This window comes from Cricetulus griseus, assembly GCF_003668045.3.
Source record: "Cricetulus griseus strain 17A/GY chromosome 1 unlocalized genomic scaffold, alternate assembly CriGri-PICRH-1.0 chr1_1, whole genome shotgun sequence".
Taxonomy (NCBI): Eukaryota; Metazoa; Chordata; class Mammalia; order Rodentia; family Cricetidae; genus Cricetulus; species Cricetulus griseus.
Genome location: NW_023276807.1, coordinates 57,732,912 through 57,757,117, shown reverse-complemented (window position 1 = coordinate 57,757,117; position 24,206 = coordinate 57,732,912). Strand labels below are relative to the sequence as shown.

Below are 24,206 nucleotides of genomic sequence, written 5' to 3'. Positions count from 1 at the left end.
ATCTTTTAAGTTAAAAAGTCTTACTAAGATGACTGTAATTCAAATGCTTATTTGAAAATATGCTATGGACAAGCACTCCACTTTAATAAAACATTTACTTGTTGATATAGCTATCAACATACACCTAAGGCTCAGAGAACATGGAGAAATGAGGGTGCAAAGATTGTAAGAGCCAGAGGACAAGGACATCTGCTTTAAGATAGTGTCGTCTTAAAAATAAACAACAACAACAACAAAAAAGACATGAAGTAGTGGGGTAAGGAGAAGGTGTTAGGGGAAAGAGTGGGGTTTGTGAATACAATTAAAATACATCATATGAAATTCTCAAAGAACTAATAAAACTATGTATTTTTAAAAAAGTTTATTTATAGAAGAATGGCTGCCTGGCAAACTGCAGCCTGTCAGGGGCAGGCAGTGGAGTACCTATTCGCATTTGTTAAGCTCTACTGCAGCACAGTCCAAACTAGTTTTAATATTGTCTACAGCTGCTTTTGGAGCTGAGTGGCTGCAACAGAGGCTGTGGTTTTTGATGCAGCATCTCATACTCCTTTCTAAGAAGGAGTCTCATGCTATTGTCCAAATTGGTCTGAAACGAAGAGAAATTCTCTTGCCTCAGTCTCTGGGTTGCAGGTATGAGTCATCATGCCCTGCTCACAATCACTGAATTGATGTGCGGGATTTGGGTAGAAATGGCCCTGAAGACAGAACAAGTGGTACTTTGCTGTTTCTTCAAAGACCACTTATGCCACTGCCTGCACCTTTGTACTCACAACATAAAGTGCTTTTGTTTTGTAATGTGAAGAGCCTCAACAAGTTGTCTACTTACAGATGTTCTTCAAGCTTCTTTTTTAGAAGAACTGACTGAAATGGAAAATAAAAAATTAGCTCATTCAACATTTTAACTAACAGATTATTTTGTAAAAATGAAAGAATATATAGTAAATAACTTGGGGTAAGCTCTCAGTAATTTCTTTGGTCACAGAGCTCAAAACCGAATATACTTCAGTTTATTCCTCTTCAATAAGAGAAGAGAACAGCCCAGAAGTGAGAGCACTCATTAAGAAACACACAGAAACTATATAAATTCTCAATTTAAACACAGGGAAATGAATTTCAAAGCTCCTTATATAGAAACCCAAATACCCCTAAAGTTAGTATCTAATTAGTACCTTAACAATAACAGATTTTTCTTACACTGCTTTCTTTGCATATAAAGTCCCAGATTCATTGCCCTATTTAGCTGATGACAAGTAATATATTTGATGGCATGGAAAATGTAAAGAGTAAAATGTTAAGATGCTGAGAATGAAGTTGAACTGGGTAATTTTTTAAAGGTTTTAGCCTCCTGAAAAGCAGGAAGTTAAAACTTATGTAAAATAAGTAGTAAAGACACTTAACAAAGGGCCACCAAGTTTCAGTTTAACACTTACATGGGTAAAAACTAATAATGGATTTTGAATTATGTGATAAATGACACTCAAAATCAATTAATGTAGGCTTATAAAACAAATTACTTGATAGCTTAACAATAGCAACGAAGAGAGGGAAAATCTCTCCATTTTTTAGCTGCCCTGTTTAATGATGATCACCATATATATTAACTCATGTCTACCTACTTCCTGACATTTAGAAATAGCCTGGAACTCACCATGTATAGAGCCCAGTCTGCCCTTGAACTCACGACCCTCCTCCTAACTGCAGAAGGTCTGGGATTTCAGGTGTGTACTCCAAGGCTGTGTTATAATTGTTTGAATAAACTCAAGCCTGATGATACACACCTGAAGCCCAAGCACATTTAGTGCCTTAAGAAACACACTAAAGCCGGGCGTTGGTGGCGCACGCCTTTAATCCCAGCACTCGGGAGGCAGTGGCAGGTGGGTCTCTGTGAGTTCAAGGCCAGCCTGGTCTCCAGAGCAAGTGCCAGGACAGGCTCCAAAGCTACACAGAGAAACCCTGTCACGAAAAACAAAAACAAAACAAAACAAAACAACAACAATAAAAATAACCACACTAAAAATTATTAAGTCCAGTATGGCAGAGACCCCAACCTCTGAACAGCCTCCCTTTCCATATGTTCTATGGTGCAGTGCCTCTCCAAATAGAAGACTAAAATGATAAAAATATGTGGCTGGAGGAGACTAGATTATGAAAGGAAGCTTGTATTAAAGCCAATTATAATCAATGAACTAATTATAAGTGACAGAGCAGAAGTGAGACAAAGGGAGAGCACATCTCCATTAAGATTTGGATATACTTTAAGAATTTTAATTGTAAAGAGCATATACTTACAAAGCAAGTATTAGAATATTCAGTTTTCACATGAGTCCTACTTTAAAATTTCAGTATCACTGACTATAGTATCAGATAAAGTATACAATTTAAAAACTGCTAAGTATGTGGAAATGAATAGGAAACCATACTTACAATAGCCTTGAGCAGAAACCATGCCAAGAGACAGAGAGGACATATTAGTATGAAGCAAACACAGCAGCCAAGAGAAGGAACGATTTAGTAATTCATGAACAGAAGTAAAAGATATGCAATTTTTTTCAGAACTGTACATTTTTTCTTTCTTCTATGGCCTCCTCATCCTGTCTCGTTCTCTGATGTTTTATATACTGTGGCTAGCTCAAATTATCCATATGACTGGATATAACAATGCATTTCTGCTTCCATGCTAAAAACAAATGACATAAAAATAATAATAAAAATGTGCAAACCATCATGCTCTGACTTAAGGTTATAAGAAAAGACTGTTTTGATAACAGAAAAGTTAGCAATTAAGTGTTCTTCTGCAGAGAGGATGAATCCAGTCTAGAGGTTGCTCTATGCATCACACTCCTGAGATACCACATTATAGATTATTGAGGAGAAAAATAAAGGAAAAACATCAAAAATCTGATGGGGTAAAAGAACTATATATCCTAAACTAAACTAATTATTTCCTCTAAGGAATCTGGAGTCTTCAAAACAGAAAAATTTCCACCTGAATCTTGTCTGCAGAGAAGAACACGGAAGGAAATTTTTCTTAGATTAGAGCTAGACATCTTATTACTACTTAGGCGGTTAAAAGGTGACCAGTTTATCCAAGTATTTGATAGGGCTGGCATCTTACCTCTGACATAAAATCCCCTACAAAGCAATTGCCCATAATATGTTTAATTAGATTTATCACAGTGATAACTAAATAGGCTGTCCAAATCAGTTTTAAAAAACAACTCCTTAATGTTTTAATTAAGCAAGAGAACCACACACAATGATCCTTATTGCATTACTACATTTAGTTAGCTGGACCACTCACCATGCTTACCTATTGTGTACCACCCCCTCTTTCCCTTTCTACCAAAACAATCCACAACAGTCACCTCAAAGTTTTTAAGACCCAAATGAACGTTATATTTATTTTGGTTAAAGGAATCTAGAGATGTCAATGAGTTAAGAAATACTACATCCTATGGCTCATCTCTAAGACACTGTTAAGGAGACTATTATTTCAGTGTGCTAATTTCATTTCTTTGAGAGTTACCATTTACATATGTTTTGTTTGATTGTTTTTAAATCATGGCATTGGGCTAAGGGTATGGCTCAGTGGTAGAACACTTGATTTGAAACCCAGAGCCACAAAATTTTTAAAAAGAAAAATAAAAAAGAAAGACTTGGCATTTTAACTAGCTCCATCTTAATAAAGGTGCATGGTTGTTAAAAATGACAGTAGTTGTAAACTGAGCTGGGAAACTAAAACAATTACCAACTCACTAAGAAATAAAGTAAACCATGAATTAGAAGGACACACTGGCAATCTAAACAAGATATATGTGTAGAGAAATTTCTAAAACTAAGTTTGAGGCCTCAAGGGCTTTTATATTTAATATTCTCAAGATTTAAAAATAATTTACCTAACTCTCTGTCCTTTTCACCTTTCCTATGTTAATAAGGCTGGAGGAGATTTTTCCAATTGACTGCATCAATGAAAGCAATCAAGAAAGTTTACCCGAAATGTCTGAGATTATAGAAAACTGCACTGGTGACAGAAAACAAAAGACTTATTAACATTTAATTTCCCTATTCTTTACACTGTTCTTAGGCATTTTTGCGTTTTAGTTTTATTGTGTATGCTTTATTCAAAATAAAGGATTTGCCAATTATAACTTGTTTAATTACTGTTGCCAGAGATGTCTAGTAGGCATTCTAAGTACTGTGAAAGGTCGTTAGTGGACTGACATAATTTAAGTCATTATCCTAAGCTCAGCACAGGCACCATCTTCTAGTGAAAATGTGCTAATAGCAGAGGAGAGCTGTGACAGAGATATGCAGAATGCTAAAAGAATATGCAAAAGTCAGTGTGGATTCAGAAACTCAGAGATGATAGGATACTAGAGATGGCATTATTTTCTTAAATACCAACTTTATATTAAAATTTTCTTCTTGGCAATGTCTTTACATGTTTTGGTTTGGCCTGAGGGGGGAAATCTTTTACTTCACTATGACTTGAACACATTTAAGATGTAGAGCTTCTTGTAATATGTTGCCTGATAAACACAAGTAAACTTGGCAAATCAATTAAAACAGGGCTTTTAAATAAGGAATGTTAGTGAAAAGGAAAACAGTATTTCTTCTCTATAACCAGTATAATGCTAAACTACTAAATATCCTCAAATAAAAAAATTGAAGATGTGCTGGAGAGATGGTTCACTGGTCGACATTTATCACCAGGTCTAATGAATCCAGGCCTCTTTAACCTCTATAACTGTGTAGTACATATGCACACAAGCATGAGCCTCCACAACTCACACATAAATTTGTTTTAGAAAGTATCAAAAGTATAGGTTTTCTTAATTGTGAACCTTTCAGAGCATGGTTAGTACATATCAAAACTTACATCTTCTGCTTTTGAGCCTTGATCCTGCAAAGATTTCTGCAGTTCTTCTACTTGTGACTGTACTTCTAGAAGTCTTTGATTCACCAGCCTGCAAAGCAAATGCACATTAATTCTCCACATATACCTCTTCCCCTTGGCTGATTTCACCGAAAGCATTAGTGGTAAACTCAGAACTCAGGTTGTAGTAGGGTTGCGTAATTGCAATAGCACATTCACAGTTTCATAAGTAAAGATTACTTTGCATATTACTTTTTATATTTAAATTTTCACTTTGGGGCTGGACATGTAGCTCAGTTGGTAGAGCGCATGCCTAAATGCATCAAGCACTAGGCTCCCTCCCCAATACTGTATAAGCCAGATATAGTGGCACATGCCTGCAATTCCCTACACTTGGGGGTGGAGGTAAGAAAGTCAGAAACTTAAGATCATCCTTAGTCACACAGCTTGAGATCAGCATGGTATACATTATGAGCCTGTGTCAAAACAAAATAAAACAACAGCACAACCTCACTTTTGCTTTCCCTCTCTCCTTCCCTACTTTTCAAAAATCTACAATACCACTGTACACTTTGAGAGCCAAAAGACCTGGGATTAATTTTTAAATCTTCTAACTGAAAATTATTAAATATTCTTTGGCTTCAGCTTCCTCAGTTTTAAGATAGAGCTAGTATTACTGTTATAAGGGTTACAAAAGGCAATTTTAATAGACTGGCTGGCAGATTAACATACTAATTATTTGCTACATAATATCTCAGAGTTCCAAATATCTTTGCTAGGAAGGAAGAAAACAAATTATTTCTGTAGATAACATGATGGGGAGGTCCTTCTGTGTATATGTTTGTCTTATTGGTTTATAAATACTGTTGGCCAATAGGGAAGCAAGTTAGGCGGGACTAGGAGTCGAGGAGGACTCCTAGTGATCCAGGCAGAAAGTGACATAGTAGGCTCAAAATATAAGCAGGGACAAGCAGGAAATCGCATGCTTCTCTGGAGCTGCCATGTGAGCCCTACAAGAAAGGATGCATGCCGCTGGCATCCTCGATCACATAAGTCTTATAAAATATATAGACTAGTAGTTATGGTTAATAATTAAGACAGAGATAGCAGATAAGAAATCCTAGTAATTGACCAGAAGCACTGTAATTAATATAAAACTCTGTGTGTTATTTCGGGTGCCCATGTGGCGGCGGGGCTTGGGCGGCTTGGCAGTAAGATTTATTGTTACAATACTATACAAAGAAAATTCTAAAGATTCTATCAAAAAAAAAAACCTTTTAAAACTGATTTTAAAAAATCAGCTAGCTAGCAGGATACAAAATCAATATACAAAAAAATAGTAGTCCCCCCTTTTTTTCCCTAGACAGGGTCTCACTATGCTGGCCTGGAACTCTTCCTGTATATCAAGCTGGTTTGAACTCTCAGAGAGCTGCCTGCCTCTGCCTTCCGATGAAAGGGATTAAAGCAGTGAACCACGGAGCCCTGCCAGTAGTAGCTACTCTATATACCAATAGTGAACTTTCTCAGAAAGAACCCAGATAAGCAATTCCAACAACCACTGCCACAAAACCCCCACAAACCAAAAACCAAACAACAACAATAAACTCAAACCAAAACCAAAAAATTTCTAGGAATAAACCTAGCCAAAAATGTGGCAGACCTCTAGTGTGAAATTACTAGACAGAAACTGGAGAGGATTAACAGAGGACAGAAAGAGCTTCCATTTGATGGGCTGGGGGAATTAATGTTGCTAAAGTTTCCAAACTGCAGACTCAATGGCATTCCCATCAAAATTCCGATGACATTCATTATCCATACAAATAAAAAGACTTATGCTGGTGGCATCACTCGCTTGATTTTAAAACCATTGGAGAGTCCTAACAACAAAAATATAGTATTGAGGTAAAACTAGACCTAGCTAACGATGGGTAAGAGGTTTCAGAAATGCATGTTCAGTCAATCAATTCTTCACAAAACTTCAAAATACCTAGGAACAAAGACAACTTTTTAAACTAATGGTTCCAGAAAAATAAGTATGTGCATGTGGAAGAATGAAACTAGATTCATACCTTTTACCTTGTGTGTGCATAAATCAATTCAAAAAGACCTTAAGATGTAAAACTTTGAAGATATTATAAGATAACATGATGAGATCATTAGCATAGGCAATAATTTCCTCAACAGGAATCCAACAGTTCAGGAAACAAAAATAAAGGACTGACAAGTTCAAGTGTATCAAATAAAAAAATAGTGAATAGAGAGCCTACAGAATGAGATACTGTCAGCTATTCTTCATACAGCAAGAATTAATGTGAAGTGATTATAAAGAAATAAAAAAAGAACGAAAATCAAGTAACCAAATCATTAAAAACCAGAAAGTCCCTAAATAACAAATGTAGGCAAATAGTTTATTTTAAAAGGTAATTATTCATTCATTTTATTTTTATGGGTGTTCTGTCTGAATGTATGTCTGTGCATCACATGTATACAGTGCCTGCAGAGGTCCAAAGAGGGTATGAGCCACCATGTGGGTTCTGAAATCAAACCCAGATCCTCTGGAATGACAGTCAGTGCTCTTAACTACTCTGTCATCTTTCCGGCCCAAATACTGGCAAAGATATAAAAAAACATAATGGATATAAACTAGCAAAACAGCTATGTAAATCAGTAAAATAAAAATAGAAAAGATAATCTTTATTCAACCCTTCCATGCCATTCCTATATACATACACAAGAGTCAAAGTCAGTATACAACTAACACACTTGAATATGTATGTTTATCATAGCACTATTTACAAAGCTAAGTAGTGCTAACAGCATAGGTGCCCACTGATAGATGAATGGATAAAGAAAATGTTGAATAAATACACATTTTATTCAATCATGAAAAATAATGAAATTTTGTCATCTGTTGGATGGAATTGGTGAACATCATGCTAAATTTTTGAAAAAAGGTATCCATAGAAAAAAAGTATGTTTTCTCTCATATTTGGAACTAAGGAGAGTGGGAAGGAGAGGATTTGGAGGGAGGAAAAAGAAATGTTGTAATTATAATTTTTAAAAAAAATGAAAAAATACACTAGCATATAATCATTTTCAAATAAATCTCAAGCCTTTCTTTAAAAATATCAAAATCAAGGCACAGAGGGAGAAGCTGCAGCTGCCACTCCACCTATGCACACTACCTGTTCTCTGTCTCCAGTTCATTCTTGCGTAGGTTTGCATCATCTAGAAGGCTCTGCAATAAGGCAATTTTCTCGTTGTCTGAACCCTCTTGATTGATTTTTAACATCTTATTTTCATGCTGAAGACGAATAAGTTTCTCCCTGAATGAGAGAAATAAAAGCTGGTTATCTAGTTAAGATACCACATGAATCATGACCCAACTATATAAAGTTGGAGTATCAATACACAGGATACAAATGAAAGACTATGAGTCTACTAGTTCAGCACCTTTATAAGTGCAAATGATATCACCTTTAGGAACTTAACTCCTAGAATGTACAGTCTGAAGAAACAGTTTCTGTGTTTCATAACAAAGGATGAAGAAAATTCCAAACACTGTCTTCCTTCTTATTTAAACTATGAACATGACTCTGTAACTGTATAGTGAAAAGTGACTGTTGTTGAAACACAATCTTCTAATTCTGTATATATATACATACAGACAAATATTTGTTTTTCAAAAGAAAAGAATCAAACAGTACATTTTGTACTGGTACTTGCTAGCTACACTTAGAATTAATTACACAATAAATTCTATCTCAAAAATTTAAATGTATAGTACTAAAAGATATGAATCAATCATTACTTATTTAGATGACACATTTCAAGCTTTTAATATTTTGACAATGAGTAGTTTCATAAAATGCCTTTGTGAGTGTTGTTGGCTGTTTCCTTAAGGTCATTTATCAGAAAAGCAAATTTTCAGTTAAAAGATGGGCACATTTCTACACAGAAGACATATTTTCCAATTTGTTCTAAAGACATTTTTCCTCCACTTTTTACCTTGTTTGAGGCTTCTAGTTCCTCCAAAATCCTAACATGAGTGAAAAATATCAAATATTAACTCACTGTCTCTGACATATGCTGTAAAGTTTTCATCACTGTTCATAACTTCATTTTCTTATTAGTTCTTTAGGATATAGAGCAGATTTAAGTTGTATCTAATCACATGCAGAAAAACCATAGGTGTGGGTTATTCTTGCTCCTTTTCTGCTTAAAAAAACCTTTACCAACAGGCTTCCTTAACTGCTTTTGGGGTAAAGGATATAGTCATTTATAATAATCATAAAGAGTAAGTATGCATTCATTCAACTAATTTCATTTGTTCCTAGATGGTGAAAAGTAAAAGGTACATAAGGAGCTGGCGGGATGGCTGACAGCCCAAGTCTGATTCCAGGGTTCCAAAGTGGAGAGAACCAACTCCCAAGTTGTCCACTAACCTCTACACATGAGCTGTGGCTGGGGTGAGTGCTCGTGCATACATACATATACACAAAACAGACAGACAGACAGACAGACAGACAGACAGACAGACAGACACACACACACACACACACACACACACACACAGTGATGAGATGGGATATGATGGACAACACAGATAAAGACAATGACAAATAGTCCCAAAAGGTAAAAGCAATGTTTAAGATTAATCATTACCTTCCCAATACGTTCCCCTCCTCTCATTTTCATTCATATACATAATGCTAAGCAATGTACTGAAGGAAATGAAATCTCTATGATGCTGTCTCCATAGACAGGTGAGGAATACTGAGGGAAGAGTAGTTACAGACGAGAAGAGTTCCTCCATTTGTATCACTGTTCCTTTATCAGACCATTCCAAGTGGTTAATAGATAAATCTTAGTAATTAACTATTTATTAGATTGAGTACAACCTTTGTCTTGGGTATTTTCATGCTGTCTGCTAAGCCTCCAAAATGGGATATGTGAGTTTGCTTTTGTATGAAAGACAGTATGAAAAACTGTCTCCCTCAAGTGAAAATAATTTGACCTCTGGCTTCTAAAATGCTGAAAACATGGAAATGTAATACCAAGTTCAGAATGAAATGTCCATCAAAAAGTGGAGCTAGTTCTTTTTTACATGGGGGAGTAAGTTCTTTACAAGGACATTATGTGGAGTGACTGTCACTATCACCCTCCTTACCTGATTTCAGGTGTAATAATCTCTGCTGCGAGGCTGTCTGAGGACTCCTGGCTTCCCAAAGGCATTAACCCTACAAGTACACAGAGAAGTATACAAAGTTAAGGAAGGACAATTACCTCCTTTACTTAAAAGATACAGTTTCAGCAGGAAAGCACTGCCCTGAGTATGAATTGTAACAGCTAAAGAATTCACTAGTTCTTTTTTATTTTATTTTGGTGGTGGTTGTTTGTTTTGTGGTATTGGTACTTGAACCTGGCTCTGTGGATGCTAGGTAAAAATCACCAATTTTCTCAAGTAAAAGTTACAGTAGCCTTACAAAATTAATTTTTCATTCAAACAATTGCGAGTGTCTGACCTCATACCATTAAGCACATTTCAATGTTGTCTAACCATTACCACTATCTGTTTTCAACTATTTAATACCCAGTCAGAAATTCTATAACTATTAGACTATTCCACTCTTCCTGGCCCTAACTTTGGTAATCTCAGTTCTATTTTTCAAGTCTGTGTCAATCAGTTGTTTGTCTAGACATGTAAGCAGAATCATGTATTGGTCTTTTTTACTTAGTCAACACAATAGTTTGATGATTTGTCCACATCACAGCACTCTGCAGAACTTTCTTCCCTTTACTGCTAAATAATATTCCATTTTGTGCATTTATTGAATCTAATCTGTAGATGGATGTGCATTATTTCTACTTTTTGGTGACTGTGACTAATGCTATGTACATATAATGTGTATACACAGTAATGTTATACAATGATCTCATTGTATCCACTTTCAGTTCTTTTAGTGATGTACTTATGAGTGGAACTGATGAATCACGTTATTTTATGCTTAAACATTTTAAAAAGCCATCAAATTTATTTCCACAGCATTGCCCCAGCCCACCAGTAATGCATAATGGTTTCAATTTCTCCCAACTAATTCTAACCAATATCTATTTTCCTTTCTTTGGGGTCTTGGTGGTAGTGGGAAGAGCACTGGCCTCACTAATTAGTTTGTGGTAACTCTGATGTGCCTTTTTCTAGTGATCACTGAATAATATCACTATTTCATATATTTATTGACCAACTGTTTATCTTCTTTGGAGATGCATAGTTCTTTCTATTCAAATCCTTTATTCATGTGTGAAATGGGTTTTGTTTTTATTATTGTTCAATTTTATGAATTTTTCAGATAGCCTGATAATCTCTCTGTGTATATCATGTATTCATGTACATGTGTGTGAGCATATGCAGAAGACAGAAACTGACCTCGACTGTTTTCCTCAATCATCCTGCACTTTAGATATAGAATGTTTGTGTATCATGTGTGTTCCTGACACCCTAAGTGGCTAGAAGAGGGCACTGGATCCTCTGAAACTGGAGTTACAGATGGTTATGAGCAGTCCTGTGGTTAATGGAAATTGAACCCAAGTCCTCTGTACCAGCAGCCTGTGTTCTTAACCACTGAGTGGATCTCTCACTGAGTGGCAAGTCAACTCAGATACTCATACTTCCACATCAAGCACTTTTACCACTGAGCCATCTTCCTAGCCCCTGGATATTAATTCATTTCAGATATTTGCGAATACTTTCTTCCATTTTGTAGATTAACTCTACTCTACCTCTACTCTAGTGTTTCATTAACATTTTCAATGTTGATAAAGCACTCTTCATCTTTTATTTTGTTGCCTGTGTCTTTGGTACCAATTGCAGGGGATCATTGTCAAATTCAATGTCATCAAAATGTAAATTTTAAGATTAGGTCTTTGGGTCAGTTTCATTCTTCTGCATTTGGATGAAAAATATGCAATCCCTCCCACCCCACATTCCTACCTGCTCTAGCTAGAAATTTTAATACTATCCTGAAGAAAAGTGATGATAACAAATTCCTTTATTTTCTTCCTGGTCTTGGAGGGATGACTTTTAGTCTTTGACCACTGAGGTTTTTCCAAATGTTTCTTTATCGTGTTGAAGAAATCTTCTATTTCTGGCATACTGAGCTTTTAAAATTATGAGTAGGTGTTGGAATTTGTCAAATGCCTTTTTTTCTGTACAAACGGAAATGATGCTATTTTCCCTTCATTTTGTTCACATGGCTGACACTGAGCTCTGTGCCTATTCCTGAAGGAGTTCTACAATAGAATTCTTTTTTTTTTTTTTTTTTTTTTTTTTTTTTTGAGAAAGGGTTTCTGTGTAGCTTTTAGAGCCTATCCTGGCAATCCCTCTGGAGACCAGGCTGGCCTGGAACTCGAGATCCACCTGCCTCTGCCTCCCAAGTGCTGGGATTAAAGGCGTGTGCCACCAACTCCCGGCTTTACAGTAGAGTTCTTAACAGAAAAGGTATGCACCTTCCCCACTCTTGTTCAATACACTACAGCAAGTCTTAGCTAGTGAACTAAGATTCAGGAAGAAATAAAAGGAATACACATAGGAAGGGAACAAGTCCAAGTAACTGAAAAATCAATATTTGTTTAAGTGTGAAACTTGTATCAGCCATTATCAGTCACCTACTATGATTAAAGAATGAAGAGGGCAAATGATAAGCTAAGCATTAATCCCCTCATGTGAGAAAGAAGCCATATTATGTGTGTCATTTTTTTCCTTAAAGGTTTTCTTCTAAGAATTCCTAAATCTTTTTTGAAAGATTTATTTTTCTATTGTGTATATGACTGTTTTGCTTTCACATAAGTTAAGTGCACCATGTGCTGGCAGTGCAGAAGCCAGAAGGGGACGGTGGATTCCCTGGGACTTGGAGTTGCATGAACTGCAATATGGGTGCTGGGAACTGAACCGAGGTCTTCAGTAAGAGTAGCCAGTGCTCTGAACCAAGGAGCCTCTCCAGCCCCGGATTAAGTTTCTTTTTTCTTTTTAGTTTGGCTTTTTGAGACAGGGTTTCTCTGTGTAGCTCTGAAGCTTGTCCTGGAATTCACTTTGAAGACCAGGCTGGCCTCAAAATCATAGAGATCCACCTGCCTCTCCCTCCCAAGTGCTGGGATTAAAGTCCTACACTACCACAGCCCAGCTATAAGTTTCTGAATGATTTAAAATCCATTCTACTTTTTGCAGAAATCACCAACTTGCAAAGTTTGATATACTTTTAAAGAAATAATGAGCAATTTTTCAGAATAAAAGTGTCCAGGTTAACAGATGATTTTTGACTTATAAAACTCAAGAGATTACAAAATTGCTTTAAAGTTGCTAAGTAAACCCAACCCCTCAACCATAACCTGTTAAAATCTTGGTTAACAGTTCAAAAATTTCATTCAGTTTATTTTGTTTGGCCCATTTTTCACTTCCATCTGTTGGTGCAATCATCTTAAAGTGAAGCCAACACCTTTACTGGTATTTGAGCTAGACTCCTGGAGCTACAGGAATTTTTACCTTGAGTGGTGAGCTGCCCCTCCTGAGCCTGGACACAGCGAAGCTCTTCAATGGTTTCCTTCAGAGAATCCCTTTCTGTTCTTAACCTCTAAAGTAACATAAAAACAAAGGTTAGATCCACAGATTTACTAGGCAGTAGTTGAGGCCTTATCCAGGAAGAAGATAAAACAATAAACTTAGGCTTATTTCCAGTTTTGATTTTCTATAGAGCAGAAACAGATGAAGATGATTGTCTTTTTTTATTTTCTATTTTTACAATACCAAGTATTTATTATTATATGCCAATTCATGCTTAAGCATGAGACACAAAGCCATTTAGTCTATCCTTAACTATTTTCTTAACATTGTTTTCATTAAACAAAGATTCAGGATGAAGACTAAATTCAGGATGAAGACTCAAACTGTGAAAAGCAAAAATATGCTCAACAAAACAATGCAGCAGTGTCCTCCATACTAGTCACACAGAAAACAGAGGGCTACACACATAGGAAGTGAACAGTAATGACAAGTGAGACTAATGACAACAAATATATGTATGTTAACGAAATGAGAACTGAAATAAAACTAGTCCTATCTTTTATTTATTTATGAGAAACAAGGGAAAAATTGTGACTTAAAAGTAGAACAATTAAAAAAAAAAGAAGGAATTAATGCAGTCAAAACAAGTTAAATTCCCGTCTTAATGTTAGCACATCTGGAAAACAAAATGCTCAATACATACTCACATCTTTTTCTTTCTGAAGACCATCAACCTTTTCTTTTAGCCGCTTATATTCAAAATCTAACTTATCTGCTTTCTTTGATTCATCAGATAATCTATTTTGCAGTTCTACAACCTGAAACAAAATATAAAAATGATATAAAAATCTCAATTTTTATAATTTGAAAACAACTGATCATCAAGGTGGTGGGATATAACTCAATGGCAGAACACATGCTTATTAGCGTGCACAAAGCCCTAAATTCAGTCCCCAGCATGCCCCTCAAACTAAACAAAATTGAAAAAAAAAACATCATTTTCTTCTATGGGTTTATGAAAACTCTATTCCTACCATACTTAACTAAATGTTATACAACCCATCAGTCTAATAGAAAGGAGAAAACTAGGAGTTAAAATCTGTATAGGACTCCTAAACTGGAGTCATCTAGAACAGTGATGTCAATTATTGGAGAATCTATAGGAGCTTTCATTTCTAGCAAAAATATTGAGAGGGAAAGAAGCAGGAAGGAAAGAAAGGAAGGAATGCTAGTGAGGGTAAAACTCACTTACATAGCTAATCTTCTAAGAGGCTAAAAACCCCAGGGAGAAGTGCATGCAGAATCTGTGGGTCATGTGAGGTGACAATTTCCAATAACAGGAACCTAGAGCTTTGAGTTTAACAGGAATCAAGTGGTTATTAAATAGTCCTGGTTGTCAAGAGTGAGGAGAAAAAACAACCAGTCTGGGAATAGAGGTGCACACTTTTAATCCCAGCACTCAAGAGGCAGCATTAGGCAGATCTCTGTGAGTTCCAGACACCAGGGCTACAAAGTGAAACTCTATCTCAGGAGAAAGGGAGAGAGGGAGGGAAGAAGGAAGGAAGATCCATCATCAGGCAAGATAAATGAGTGCTCTGAGTTTAAAAAGAAATACCTTGGAAATGTGTAAACCTGGCCAGTTGATATATAGATATGTGTTTTAATTTTCACTACTTGTTTTGTCTGGGGAATGCAAACACAGGCAACGGAAATGGTTCTGCTTGCTAATGCTGGAAAACATGGCTTGAGGAAACATATACTGACTTAAAAAACAAACAAACAAACACTCCAAATCAGGACCACCACAATTCCCAAAGGAACTAATGAATATGCAAGATTGAAATTATGAAGACAATGAGAAAAAGCTGTACTTAATCAGACAATATTACTAGTAATTATAGTCTTATAAATTCACCAAGAACTTCAGATTGAAATTGTGAAATAAAAAACATATTCTAGATTTTTCAAAAGAAAAAAAAAAAAGGAGTACATGCCTTTGATCCCAATACTCATTAGACACTGGCAGAAGGACTGCAAGTTCAAGTACAGGCTGTGTTGCATGGCAAGTCTAGTCAAGGTACACAGTAAGACCCTGTCTCAAAAATACCAAAGATGAGGAATATAGTTCAGTAGGAGAATGCTTGCCCAGTGTACACATGGTCCTGAGGTCCTTCTTTAGCACAGGAGAAGCAGGGGAAGAAGTACACATTTTATGAACGTGAGACCATGGCACACACAGAGAACTTGTAGAAAGAAAAATGTCATAAAAAAAAGAGCATTACGAATCTGATCATGAGCGTGGCGGTGGTGGCACATGCATTTAATTCCAGCACTCAGGAGGCAAAGGCAGGTGGATTTCTGTGAATTCAAGGCCAGCCTGGTTTACAAAGTGAGTTCCACATCAACAAAAAACAAACAAACAAAAGAATCTGATCATAAATAGGCACAGAGAATTGGGGTTCTATGCAGTTTATTATTATATTTATAGGCATAAATTTTCTCTTAATTCTAAATTAGGTATGCTAAAAATGTTCAGTGATTTTTTTCTTTAAATAATATTCTCCATTTCTTTCTGCTTTTTCCTCTAAATATATTACCACTCATTTCATATTGCATATGTTTTAAGAACAAGTATAAGTTTTTTGGCTATACTTATTTTGAGTAATTTCAATCCATGGTGAAGTTCAATATTTCAGGAATTTCCTTAAGTTCGCCATATAGTTGAAACTTTTATAATAGATTACTGAGAAGAGAATATATCCACCAAAGAGACTTGGAAGCCACTTATGATGTACAGGATTAAGACATTTGCTGAAGAGCCTGATGATCTGAGCTCATTACCCTGAACCCACATGGTGAAAGGAGAGAGCAGATTCTTGCAGGTTGTCCTAGAACCTCCATATGCATGTTGAGGCATACCTATATCCCCTGCAACCAAATAAATAAAATGTAATAAAAAATAAATATAAAAACAGCTAAGAATAGAAGGATTAAGAGGTGGCTTGTTGGAGGTGTGGACTTGTAGGATAAAGTGTGTCACTGGGGGTGGGTTTGGGGGTTTCAGAAGCTCAAGCCAGGCCCAGGGGCTCACTATCTCTTCATGCTGCCTGCAGATCTCAGCTACTTCTCTAGCACCATGTCTGCCTGTATGCCACCATGCTCCTCACCATGATGATAATGGACTAAACTTCTGAAACTGCAGGCAACACCCCAATTAAATGCTTTCTTTTACAAGAGTTGCCTTGGTAATGGTGTCTCTTCACAGTGATTAAGACAAATCACAAAAACAAAAGTTGATTTTGGCCAAAAAGCTTAGAAGTTATTGACGTTGGTGGCGCATGTCTTTAATCCCAGCACTTGGGAGACAGAGGCAGGCGGATCTCTGTGAGTTCGAGACCAGCCTGGTCTACAAGAGCTACTTCCAGGACAGCCTCCAAAGCCACAGAGAAACCCTGTCTTGAAAAACCAAAAAAAAAAAAAAAAAAAAAGCTGTGTGTTGTGATATGGCCCCTGCAGGGCAGTACCAAGAAGAATTCTGCTTGTGTACTCTTACCTGTCTCTTGTACGTCTCAAGCTGACCTCGGGCTGCATTAGCCTTTCTTAATTCTTCCTCCAGACTGACAGTGTTCTGCATGTACATAGTATTCTTTTCTTCTAAGAGTTTAACCTGTCGCCTCAAATCCCCAAGGTCTTCCAGCTTCTTTTTATAAGATTCGACTTGACCTTCTAGTTTAGATACTTTATCAGATGAGTGTCTAGAATGAGATGAGAAATTAGGCACAAACAACCCACAGATGTAAAGCTGTTTCAGACAATGTTAAAATAGGAGACAGATCAGGACTTAGCATGTATTAAATCATAAAACCTAAAGTGAATCCAGGTTTTGTTACAATAAGAAAAAAAAACATAACCTAAATTACAGAAAAATATGTCATTAAAAATGTCTAATAAAACGTTAAGGTCAAAAGGAGGGTAACCAGCAAAATCACACTTAGCAAAAAAGTAAAATAAATTGCGGAATGTCCAAATGATTTGGCAACTACTCTGTTAACAGTGAATCCCAGTTAAGGTTTCAGTAGAGAAATGGAGATAGAGAGTGGCAAATTTTAGAGGGCTGAGAAAAGCGTATGTTGTCTTTAAAAAAATATTACAGATACTTGTGTGGATGTGTAGGATTCAAGAGAAATGAATACTTGGTACAACACAGTCACTCTATAGGCAAGAATGCTTGAGAACATCAGAGTGAAGGTCTTAGTGCAGGAAGAAACAGAAGAAAGATGGGTGTGAATGCAGGGGGACATCGAGAGTTAATAGTGTACAGTTGCTTCCTCTTGGTAGGGATGGGGTGTGGTGGGTAGCAGACAGATGAGAAGAGTTATAAAAACATTTAACAGCTATGAGAGAAATGGGAGACAGGGCTATGTACTAGTGAGTAGTAGGCCAGGGGTAAGAGAAAAACATCTCTAATATGTGATAGGACTAAATTACAGAACTATATAATTTTCTCTCTACACTTTTAGTATTCTAAAAAACAAAAGAGGGAATATCAAAGAGGATGAGATTGTGAAAGAAATAGAATGGTGAGTAAGGCACCTACACAGAGAATACTTGACAGGAAGGAGAAAATGGCCAGCAAAGAAATAAAGCCAGAATTGAAGACAAAGACCAAGGGCATGGAGGGCTCAGAATTAAGTAAGAGCAGTAAGAAGTAAAAACTAGTGCTGGATAAGTGTGAAGGGATGGCCTAGGGTATTTAACATTTATCTGATACTTATTTGTCATATCAATTTATGTGTTATAAAGCCACTTACTTATTTACTTATTCACTGAAACTTTGAACACTTGTGTGCTCAGAGAAGTCAGAGTTTGTAACATCTGAGATGGACCTGTTCTGGGTAGCAATGAGTCTGATATTCCAGAGAAGGGAAACGGTTTACCTGAGAACGTCTATTTCATCCTTGAGAGATTGAGCTTCATCTGCCAAAGTGGTTAGTTCATCATTCTGCTGTCGAAGCTCAGAAATTTCCTTTTCTAACTCCTCACAGCGTATTCGATAATCATCTTTCGCTGCTTCTAGTCTGTAACCAAAACAAAATAGATAGAAGCACTATTCAGTGTGTTGTAATTCTACTTAGAAGAATAAAGAAAACAAAAAGACAAAGCATGTGAATGCACTCTTCTTGCCACACCCCTCACCTGTGTAGCCACAAGCTACCCTGTCACACCTGTCATGAAGACGGGTTTAATTGATTGCGTAAAGTATTCACAGCAGGGAACTAGAGGAAAGGTTCCCAAATTTTTAACTGAGAATATGTATCAAGAAAAGAAAAGCCATACTTAGGTCAATGTAAACTAATGTCAACATTTGTGGTGCCTATCACCCAGTCTTATTTCTGTTCAGACTACTCCCCAAACATGATTTAATACTATCCCCATATAATTAAACAGATTTGTTTAGTTGGCATACAACCTTCCTTTGATTACAAGGTCCTTCCTGTCTCCTGTTCAAAGTATTTCATGATATTGATTACTTACTTTCAATTTATAAATTTTATATAGTTCAACCGTATCTCATACGTTGTAGTTATTTCTTTTAGTGAACATTTTGGTATTTCTTTCTTTTAATCTTACATTTTCTTTCTTAAAGATTTATTTATTTATTATGTGTACAACATTCTGCCTCCATGTATTCCTGCATACCAGAAGAGGGCACCAAATCTCATTACAGATGGTTGTGAGCCACCATGTGGTTGCTGGAAATTGAACTCAACATCTCTGGAAGATCAGTCAGTGCTGTTAACCTTTGAGCCATCTCTCCAGCCCCTAATATTACATTTTCTAATTGCTGCTTGGGGGGCCAGCCTCCAAGCACAGGGTGGCACAGGACTCAAAGGGAAATCCACAGAGTAGGCATGTACTACTTTTCTATCTGAGGAAGTTAGGGAAAAAGAAACTTGTATTTTCTCTTGATGGTTTCCCTCTTTATTCTCTACTCCTTAGCGTTCCTACTGTGTTCTTTCATTGGCGGTTGATGAAAAAAAGGTACTCCAAGATGAAATTTTAAGGCCTATGTGACAAAAAGAAGGTCCAGCCTCTTCTGATAGGCTTAACTGGACTAGACTGGACCCTGAACAGCCATACAAAGACATATTTATTGATTGTTACATAAAATATTTCCTCATACCAAGGTCCCTAATCTTAACTTGCATGTCTTACTGAAGAGACCATCACATGCCTTCACCACTCTAGTCCCTAGTCATGTACAATACACAATATAACAGAAGAGCCGCAGGTATGACTGAGGCATCTTGTGACAAAAATCACTGGATGGCTGCAAAGCCCCTTCAGCAAAACAGTGATCCTGCTATATTCCTACAGAGCACAATTAAAATCATGTTTTTCATCTCCCTTACATGCTTAAAAACAAAATCACCCCAATAACCCATATACATTTACATCTAAGTAACTTGTTAAAGATTAACAGAACATGAACAAGCTGCATATAGTGGTTACAAAGAAAGAATCAATCATTTTACTACTGATCTTGAAAGTTAATCTTATAAAGAATCTTAAAGGAATCACAAACCTAAACTTCTATCCATAAAAAACAATCAGTCAGCTGTACTTTAGATATTTAGGATGCATACCCATTCATCAATGGTTTCTTCTATCAGAAGATTGAGGGTACAAGGAATTAATCATCACCTTTGATGATCTGCCAACCCTAGCAAGAAAATACTTCAAGTAGTAACAGTTGGACTGCTTAGTATTTTTGACCTCAGCTATGTGTCCTTGTGAACTTTAGATTGTTTCCTGGGGTTTTTCATCTTAAAGCTATTATCAAAACATCTGATCTAACCTGAAGTTATTACAAGGCTTTGTTTCTGCTAATGATGCACACCGAAACCTGTGATTTCGGCTTTCAGTGTTAAGATTAAAGAATTAGAGCCAGCCTAGCTCCTGAGATTAAATTGTTTCTCTTAATCATTAACTTGAGCTATGATCTATGATCTATGTAGCTCCTTAAGTCCTAACTGTGTAACAATTCTTTGTATTTACTTTTATTCATCAAAACTCTGTATAAGCTAACATCATTATTATGAATTAGATAGTACATCTTAGGGATGAATCATTATCATAATCCACAAGTAAAAATGCCCCAAATGAGATGTTTCCATGAGATAAACACATTATATTACAGGCAGTGGGGAATCTCCCCCATATCCATTCAGCCATGCCAGACACCAGAGAAAGACAGCAGCAGGCAACATGTAACGGCACAGCAGAAACAAAAGACATTCTGGGGTCTATGGTCTTGGGGCTTTGCCTAACCAAGACTGACCCATCAGGGAGTCTCCCCCTGGTAGGCTGACACCTTGAACTTCAACTGCTACCTGCTGCCCCTCTGAAATAGCCACTGGCATTTTCTGACAGATTATTAATGGTTTAAAATTTAACATTAAAGTTTTTTACTTCCCCTGACCCCATTTGGTACATGACAAAATATTGAAACTTAAACCCAATTTTATCTGCTATAATAATTTGTTTTACTAAGAATGATTTTAGATTTAGGAGTCAATTTCATATTTTCTTTTTTTTCAAATGTAATTTTTTTTGGGGGGGGGGTTTGAGACAGGGTTTCTCTGTGGCTTTGGAGGCTGTCCTGGAACTAGCCCTTGTAGACCAGGCTGGTCTCGAACTCACAGAGATCCACCTGCCTCTGCCTCCCTTGAGTGCTGGGATTAAAGGCGTGCGCCACCAATGCCCAGCTCAAATGTAAAATTAAAAATAATTTTATGTGTATAGATGCTTTGCCTGCATGTATGCCTGTATACCACTTGTTTAGCTGGTGCCTGTGGAGGCAAGAGGGCATTGAACCCTCTAGGTCTGAAGTTATAGATGGTTGTGGAGCAACATGTGGATGCTGGGAATCAAACACAGGTCCTCTGTTAAAAACTGAAAGTATTCTGGAGTGCTAAGCCATCTCTCCAGACCCTTCATTTCATATTTTCTGATTATTTCAACTTACCTTCATGCTTTACTAGCACTCTTCCTGCCTGTCTATCAATGCTGTGCTTGCCTTTGCTTCCCATAGAGTTCCTAGGCAGGCACTGGTAGGGTAGCTTTGGGGATGCAAGCTTGTGCTTGGTTTCTTCCCTTCACTCACTGTTATTTTGCAGCTGAAGCATCTGTGCCTTCAGAGTATATAGCATTGATGGAATTTTCCTAGGTGTGAAGGAATTTCATGATGTGTGTGAAGACTCTGAGAAGCTGTTTCATTATACAGCCACCTGGGTCTGCAGTTACCCACAAGTCCTAAAACTCTTAACTACGGGTGTGCATGTGTGTGTGATAGAGGATAACTTTTGGTCAGATTTGGTTCCCTTCTTTCACCATGTGGGTTCTTCAGCGTGAACTCAGGCAGTAAGGCTTTGGAAACAAGCACCTTTACTGGCTGAGTCATCCAGGCTCCTTCTATTTGCTTTAAAAGACTGTTTAAAATTTTAAAAAATAGATTGTAATGAGTGATCTTTTACCTGAATGTTTCCTCTTGAAGTTGCTCTAACTGAGTCTGAAGTTGCAAATGTCTTCTTCCTGCTGGACTATTGGGATCTTCTATAGAATCAGACTGATTGAGTCTTTCCATTAATATCTGATTTTCTGCCAGTAAACTACTTTTCTCCTCTTGTAGTGCTGCAACCTGTTGGAATTGGAAGGGCAATGATTATTCAACTCAAACTCTTGTGAATTATCATTATTAATTAAAGCATCTGCCTGATTATTTTTGCGATAGGTTCTTACTATGTATCCCTAGCTGACCTAGAACTCACTATATAGACCATTCTGGCCTCTGTCTGCTGAGTGCCACCTCACTTGGACAATCAATCTCCATTGAAAACATCTATATTATTTTTAATGTTATGCACACAAAGCAGCACGTAAGAGTAAGAATTTTAAAATTTCTATTTATTGTGAGATAGGATCTTGCTACATTGCTCAGGTATTTCAAATTCTTGGGCTCAAGTGATCCCTCTGCATCAGCCTCCCAGGCAGCTGGGATTATAGGTCTAGGCCACCACACCTGGCTTTACTTGATATTTGAAAAGAGACTTCACCAAGGATATACAGATGGTAAATAAGCACAAAGAAAGATACTAATCAATAGTCACCAAGTAAACGCAAACTGAAACCACAAAATTATCAATTCAACTCTCATGACAATGGATACAGTTTAAAAAGACTGAACCAACTATTGGCAAAGATGAAAACAAAGTCCCCTTGTGATCAGAATACAAACTATGAGGGCAGCCTGGTATATAAAGTAAGTTCTAGGACAGCCAGGACTACACAAAGAATACAAAATTCTTCAAACACTTTGGAAGAAATCGACCTCCTGGACCCACAGAAATAGCCAGATGTTGCCATGCATGCTTATAGCTCCAGTGCTGAGGGGCTGTGACAGGTAAATCCTGGAGCTTGCTGGCCAGTCAGAGAGCAGAGCAGCAGGACACTCAGAATTTTCGCCTAGCTTCTACAGGCACAGGTAAAGTACCACAGTGCCCTGTAATACACAAAAGGAAAAGGATGCCCACCCACTGAAAGTATGGAAGTGAGAGTTTACTGACACATGAAGAGTCAAGCACTCACATCACGTCTCTTCTTTTTCTTCTGGAAGTTTAATATTCATTTATAATGAGTTTAATTAAATTACAAAAAAGGGCAGGTAACATCTTTATATGCCATACTCTTCTAAATCAGAACCCTATTTGCTTGTTTTTCTTTGTTGTCTTATTAGGCTATATTATATTGAAACTGTACCATGTGACAATCCCGAGTACATTTGATGGTATTTGTGGTAGTATACACATAGAACCTCTTTACCTGCATATCCAATTCATGGCATCTTTGAGCAATTTCTTCCTTTGCTGACAAAGCTTCGTTTAGTTCTTCTGTAGTTTTCTTCAACTAGTTAGAAACAACAACAAAGCATAAGAAAGTTTCAATATAAAATGAAGACATTACATAGAGGTAACACAGAATTAAAACATTTTTACTTCTTGGGAGGTAGTATAGGGGAAATCAATACCCTCTCTGGTAAAGAAGAAAGTAAGCCAATTTTTTGTTTTGGGATTTATGCTGAGACAGGGTCTCACTATGCAGTTCTGGCTGGCCTTAAATTCCCTACATATTCCAGAAAGAATGGCCTCAAAATCAGGAGAGATCTGTCTGGCTCTGCCTCATGAGTACAGGGATTAAAAGTATGCCACCACACCTGGATTATTCTGATTCTTAACAAACATTTCCATGTCTGTTTCCTTATTATTATAAATTCTAAGTTAGCAAATTATGAAAACACTAATTAAAATAAAATTTTGTCTCCTTATTTCATATATATAAACCTCAGTCTAATAAAGATACAAAACCAAAAATGTAACCACAACAGCAAGGAAACAATATCACAAAGAGAAAGGTAAATTATAGCTTGGGTTAAAATTATATCATGTCCAAAGACTTTCTTATATAACACTTAGAAACCCTGAGCCAAAAATAAGAGAAAGCAAAAGATACGAAGTTCTGCTCATGCAGAATACTGTAAACCAAAAACTGACTATAACAGCATTTCATGCTTAAAAATACATTGCCAAGTTATTTTCTCAGCCAAGTGTGGCAGCTCACTCCTTTAATCCCAACACTTTAGGAGTCAGAGGCAGGTTGATCTCTTCGAGATTGACTCCAGCCTGGTCGATACAGCAAGTTATGAAACAAGAAGAA

The 24,206-nt window shown here is 36.8% G+C and overlaps 1 protein-coding gene across 1 annotated transcript in view; it reads right to left on the bottom strand.

Annotated features, from left to right (window-relative positions):
- Nucleotides 1-24,206, bottom strand: part of Hook3 (hook microtubule tethering protein 3) — a 78,611-nt gene that overhangs the window by 15,544 nt on the left and 38,861 nt on the right. Inside the window, exons 8-17 of the mRNA XM_027395373.2 lie at nt 23,316-23,399; nt 21,971-22,134; nt 18,371-18,511; nt 16,987-17,188; nt 14,141-14,251; nt 13,416-13,503; nt 10,047-10,116; nt 8,062-8,202; nt 4,880-4,967; nt 827-861 (exon numbers count right to left, since the gene is read on the bottom strand). Of these exons, the coding sequence (XP_027251174.1) occupies nt 827-861; nt 4,880-4,967; nt 8,062-8,202; nt 10,047-10,116; nt 13,416-13,503; nt 14,141-14,251; nt 16,987-17,188; nt 18,371-18,511; nt 21,971-22,134; nt 23,316-23,399 (1,124 nt within the window). The remainder of the gene's footprint in view (nt 1-826; nt 862-4,879; nt 4,968-8,061; nt 8,203-10,046; nt 10,117-13,415; nt 13,504-14,140; nt 14,252-16,986; nt 17,189-18,370; nt 18,512-21,970; nt 22,135-23,315; nt 23,400-24,206) is intronic.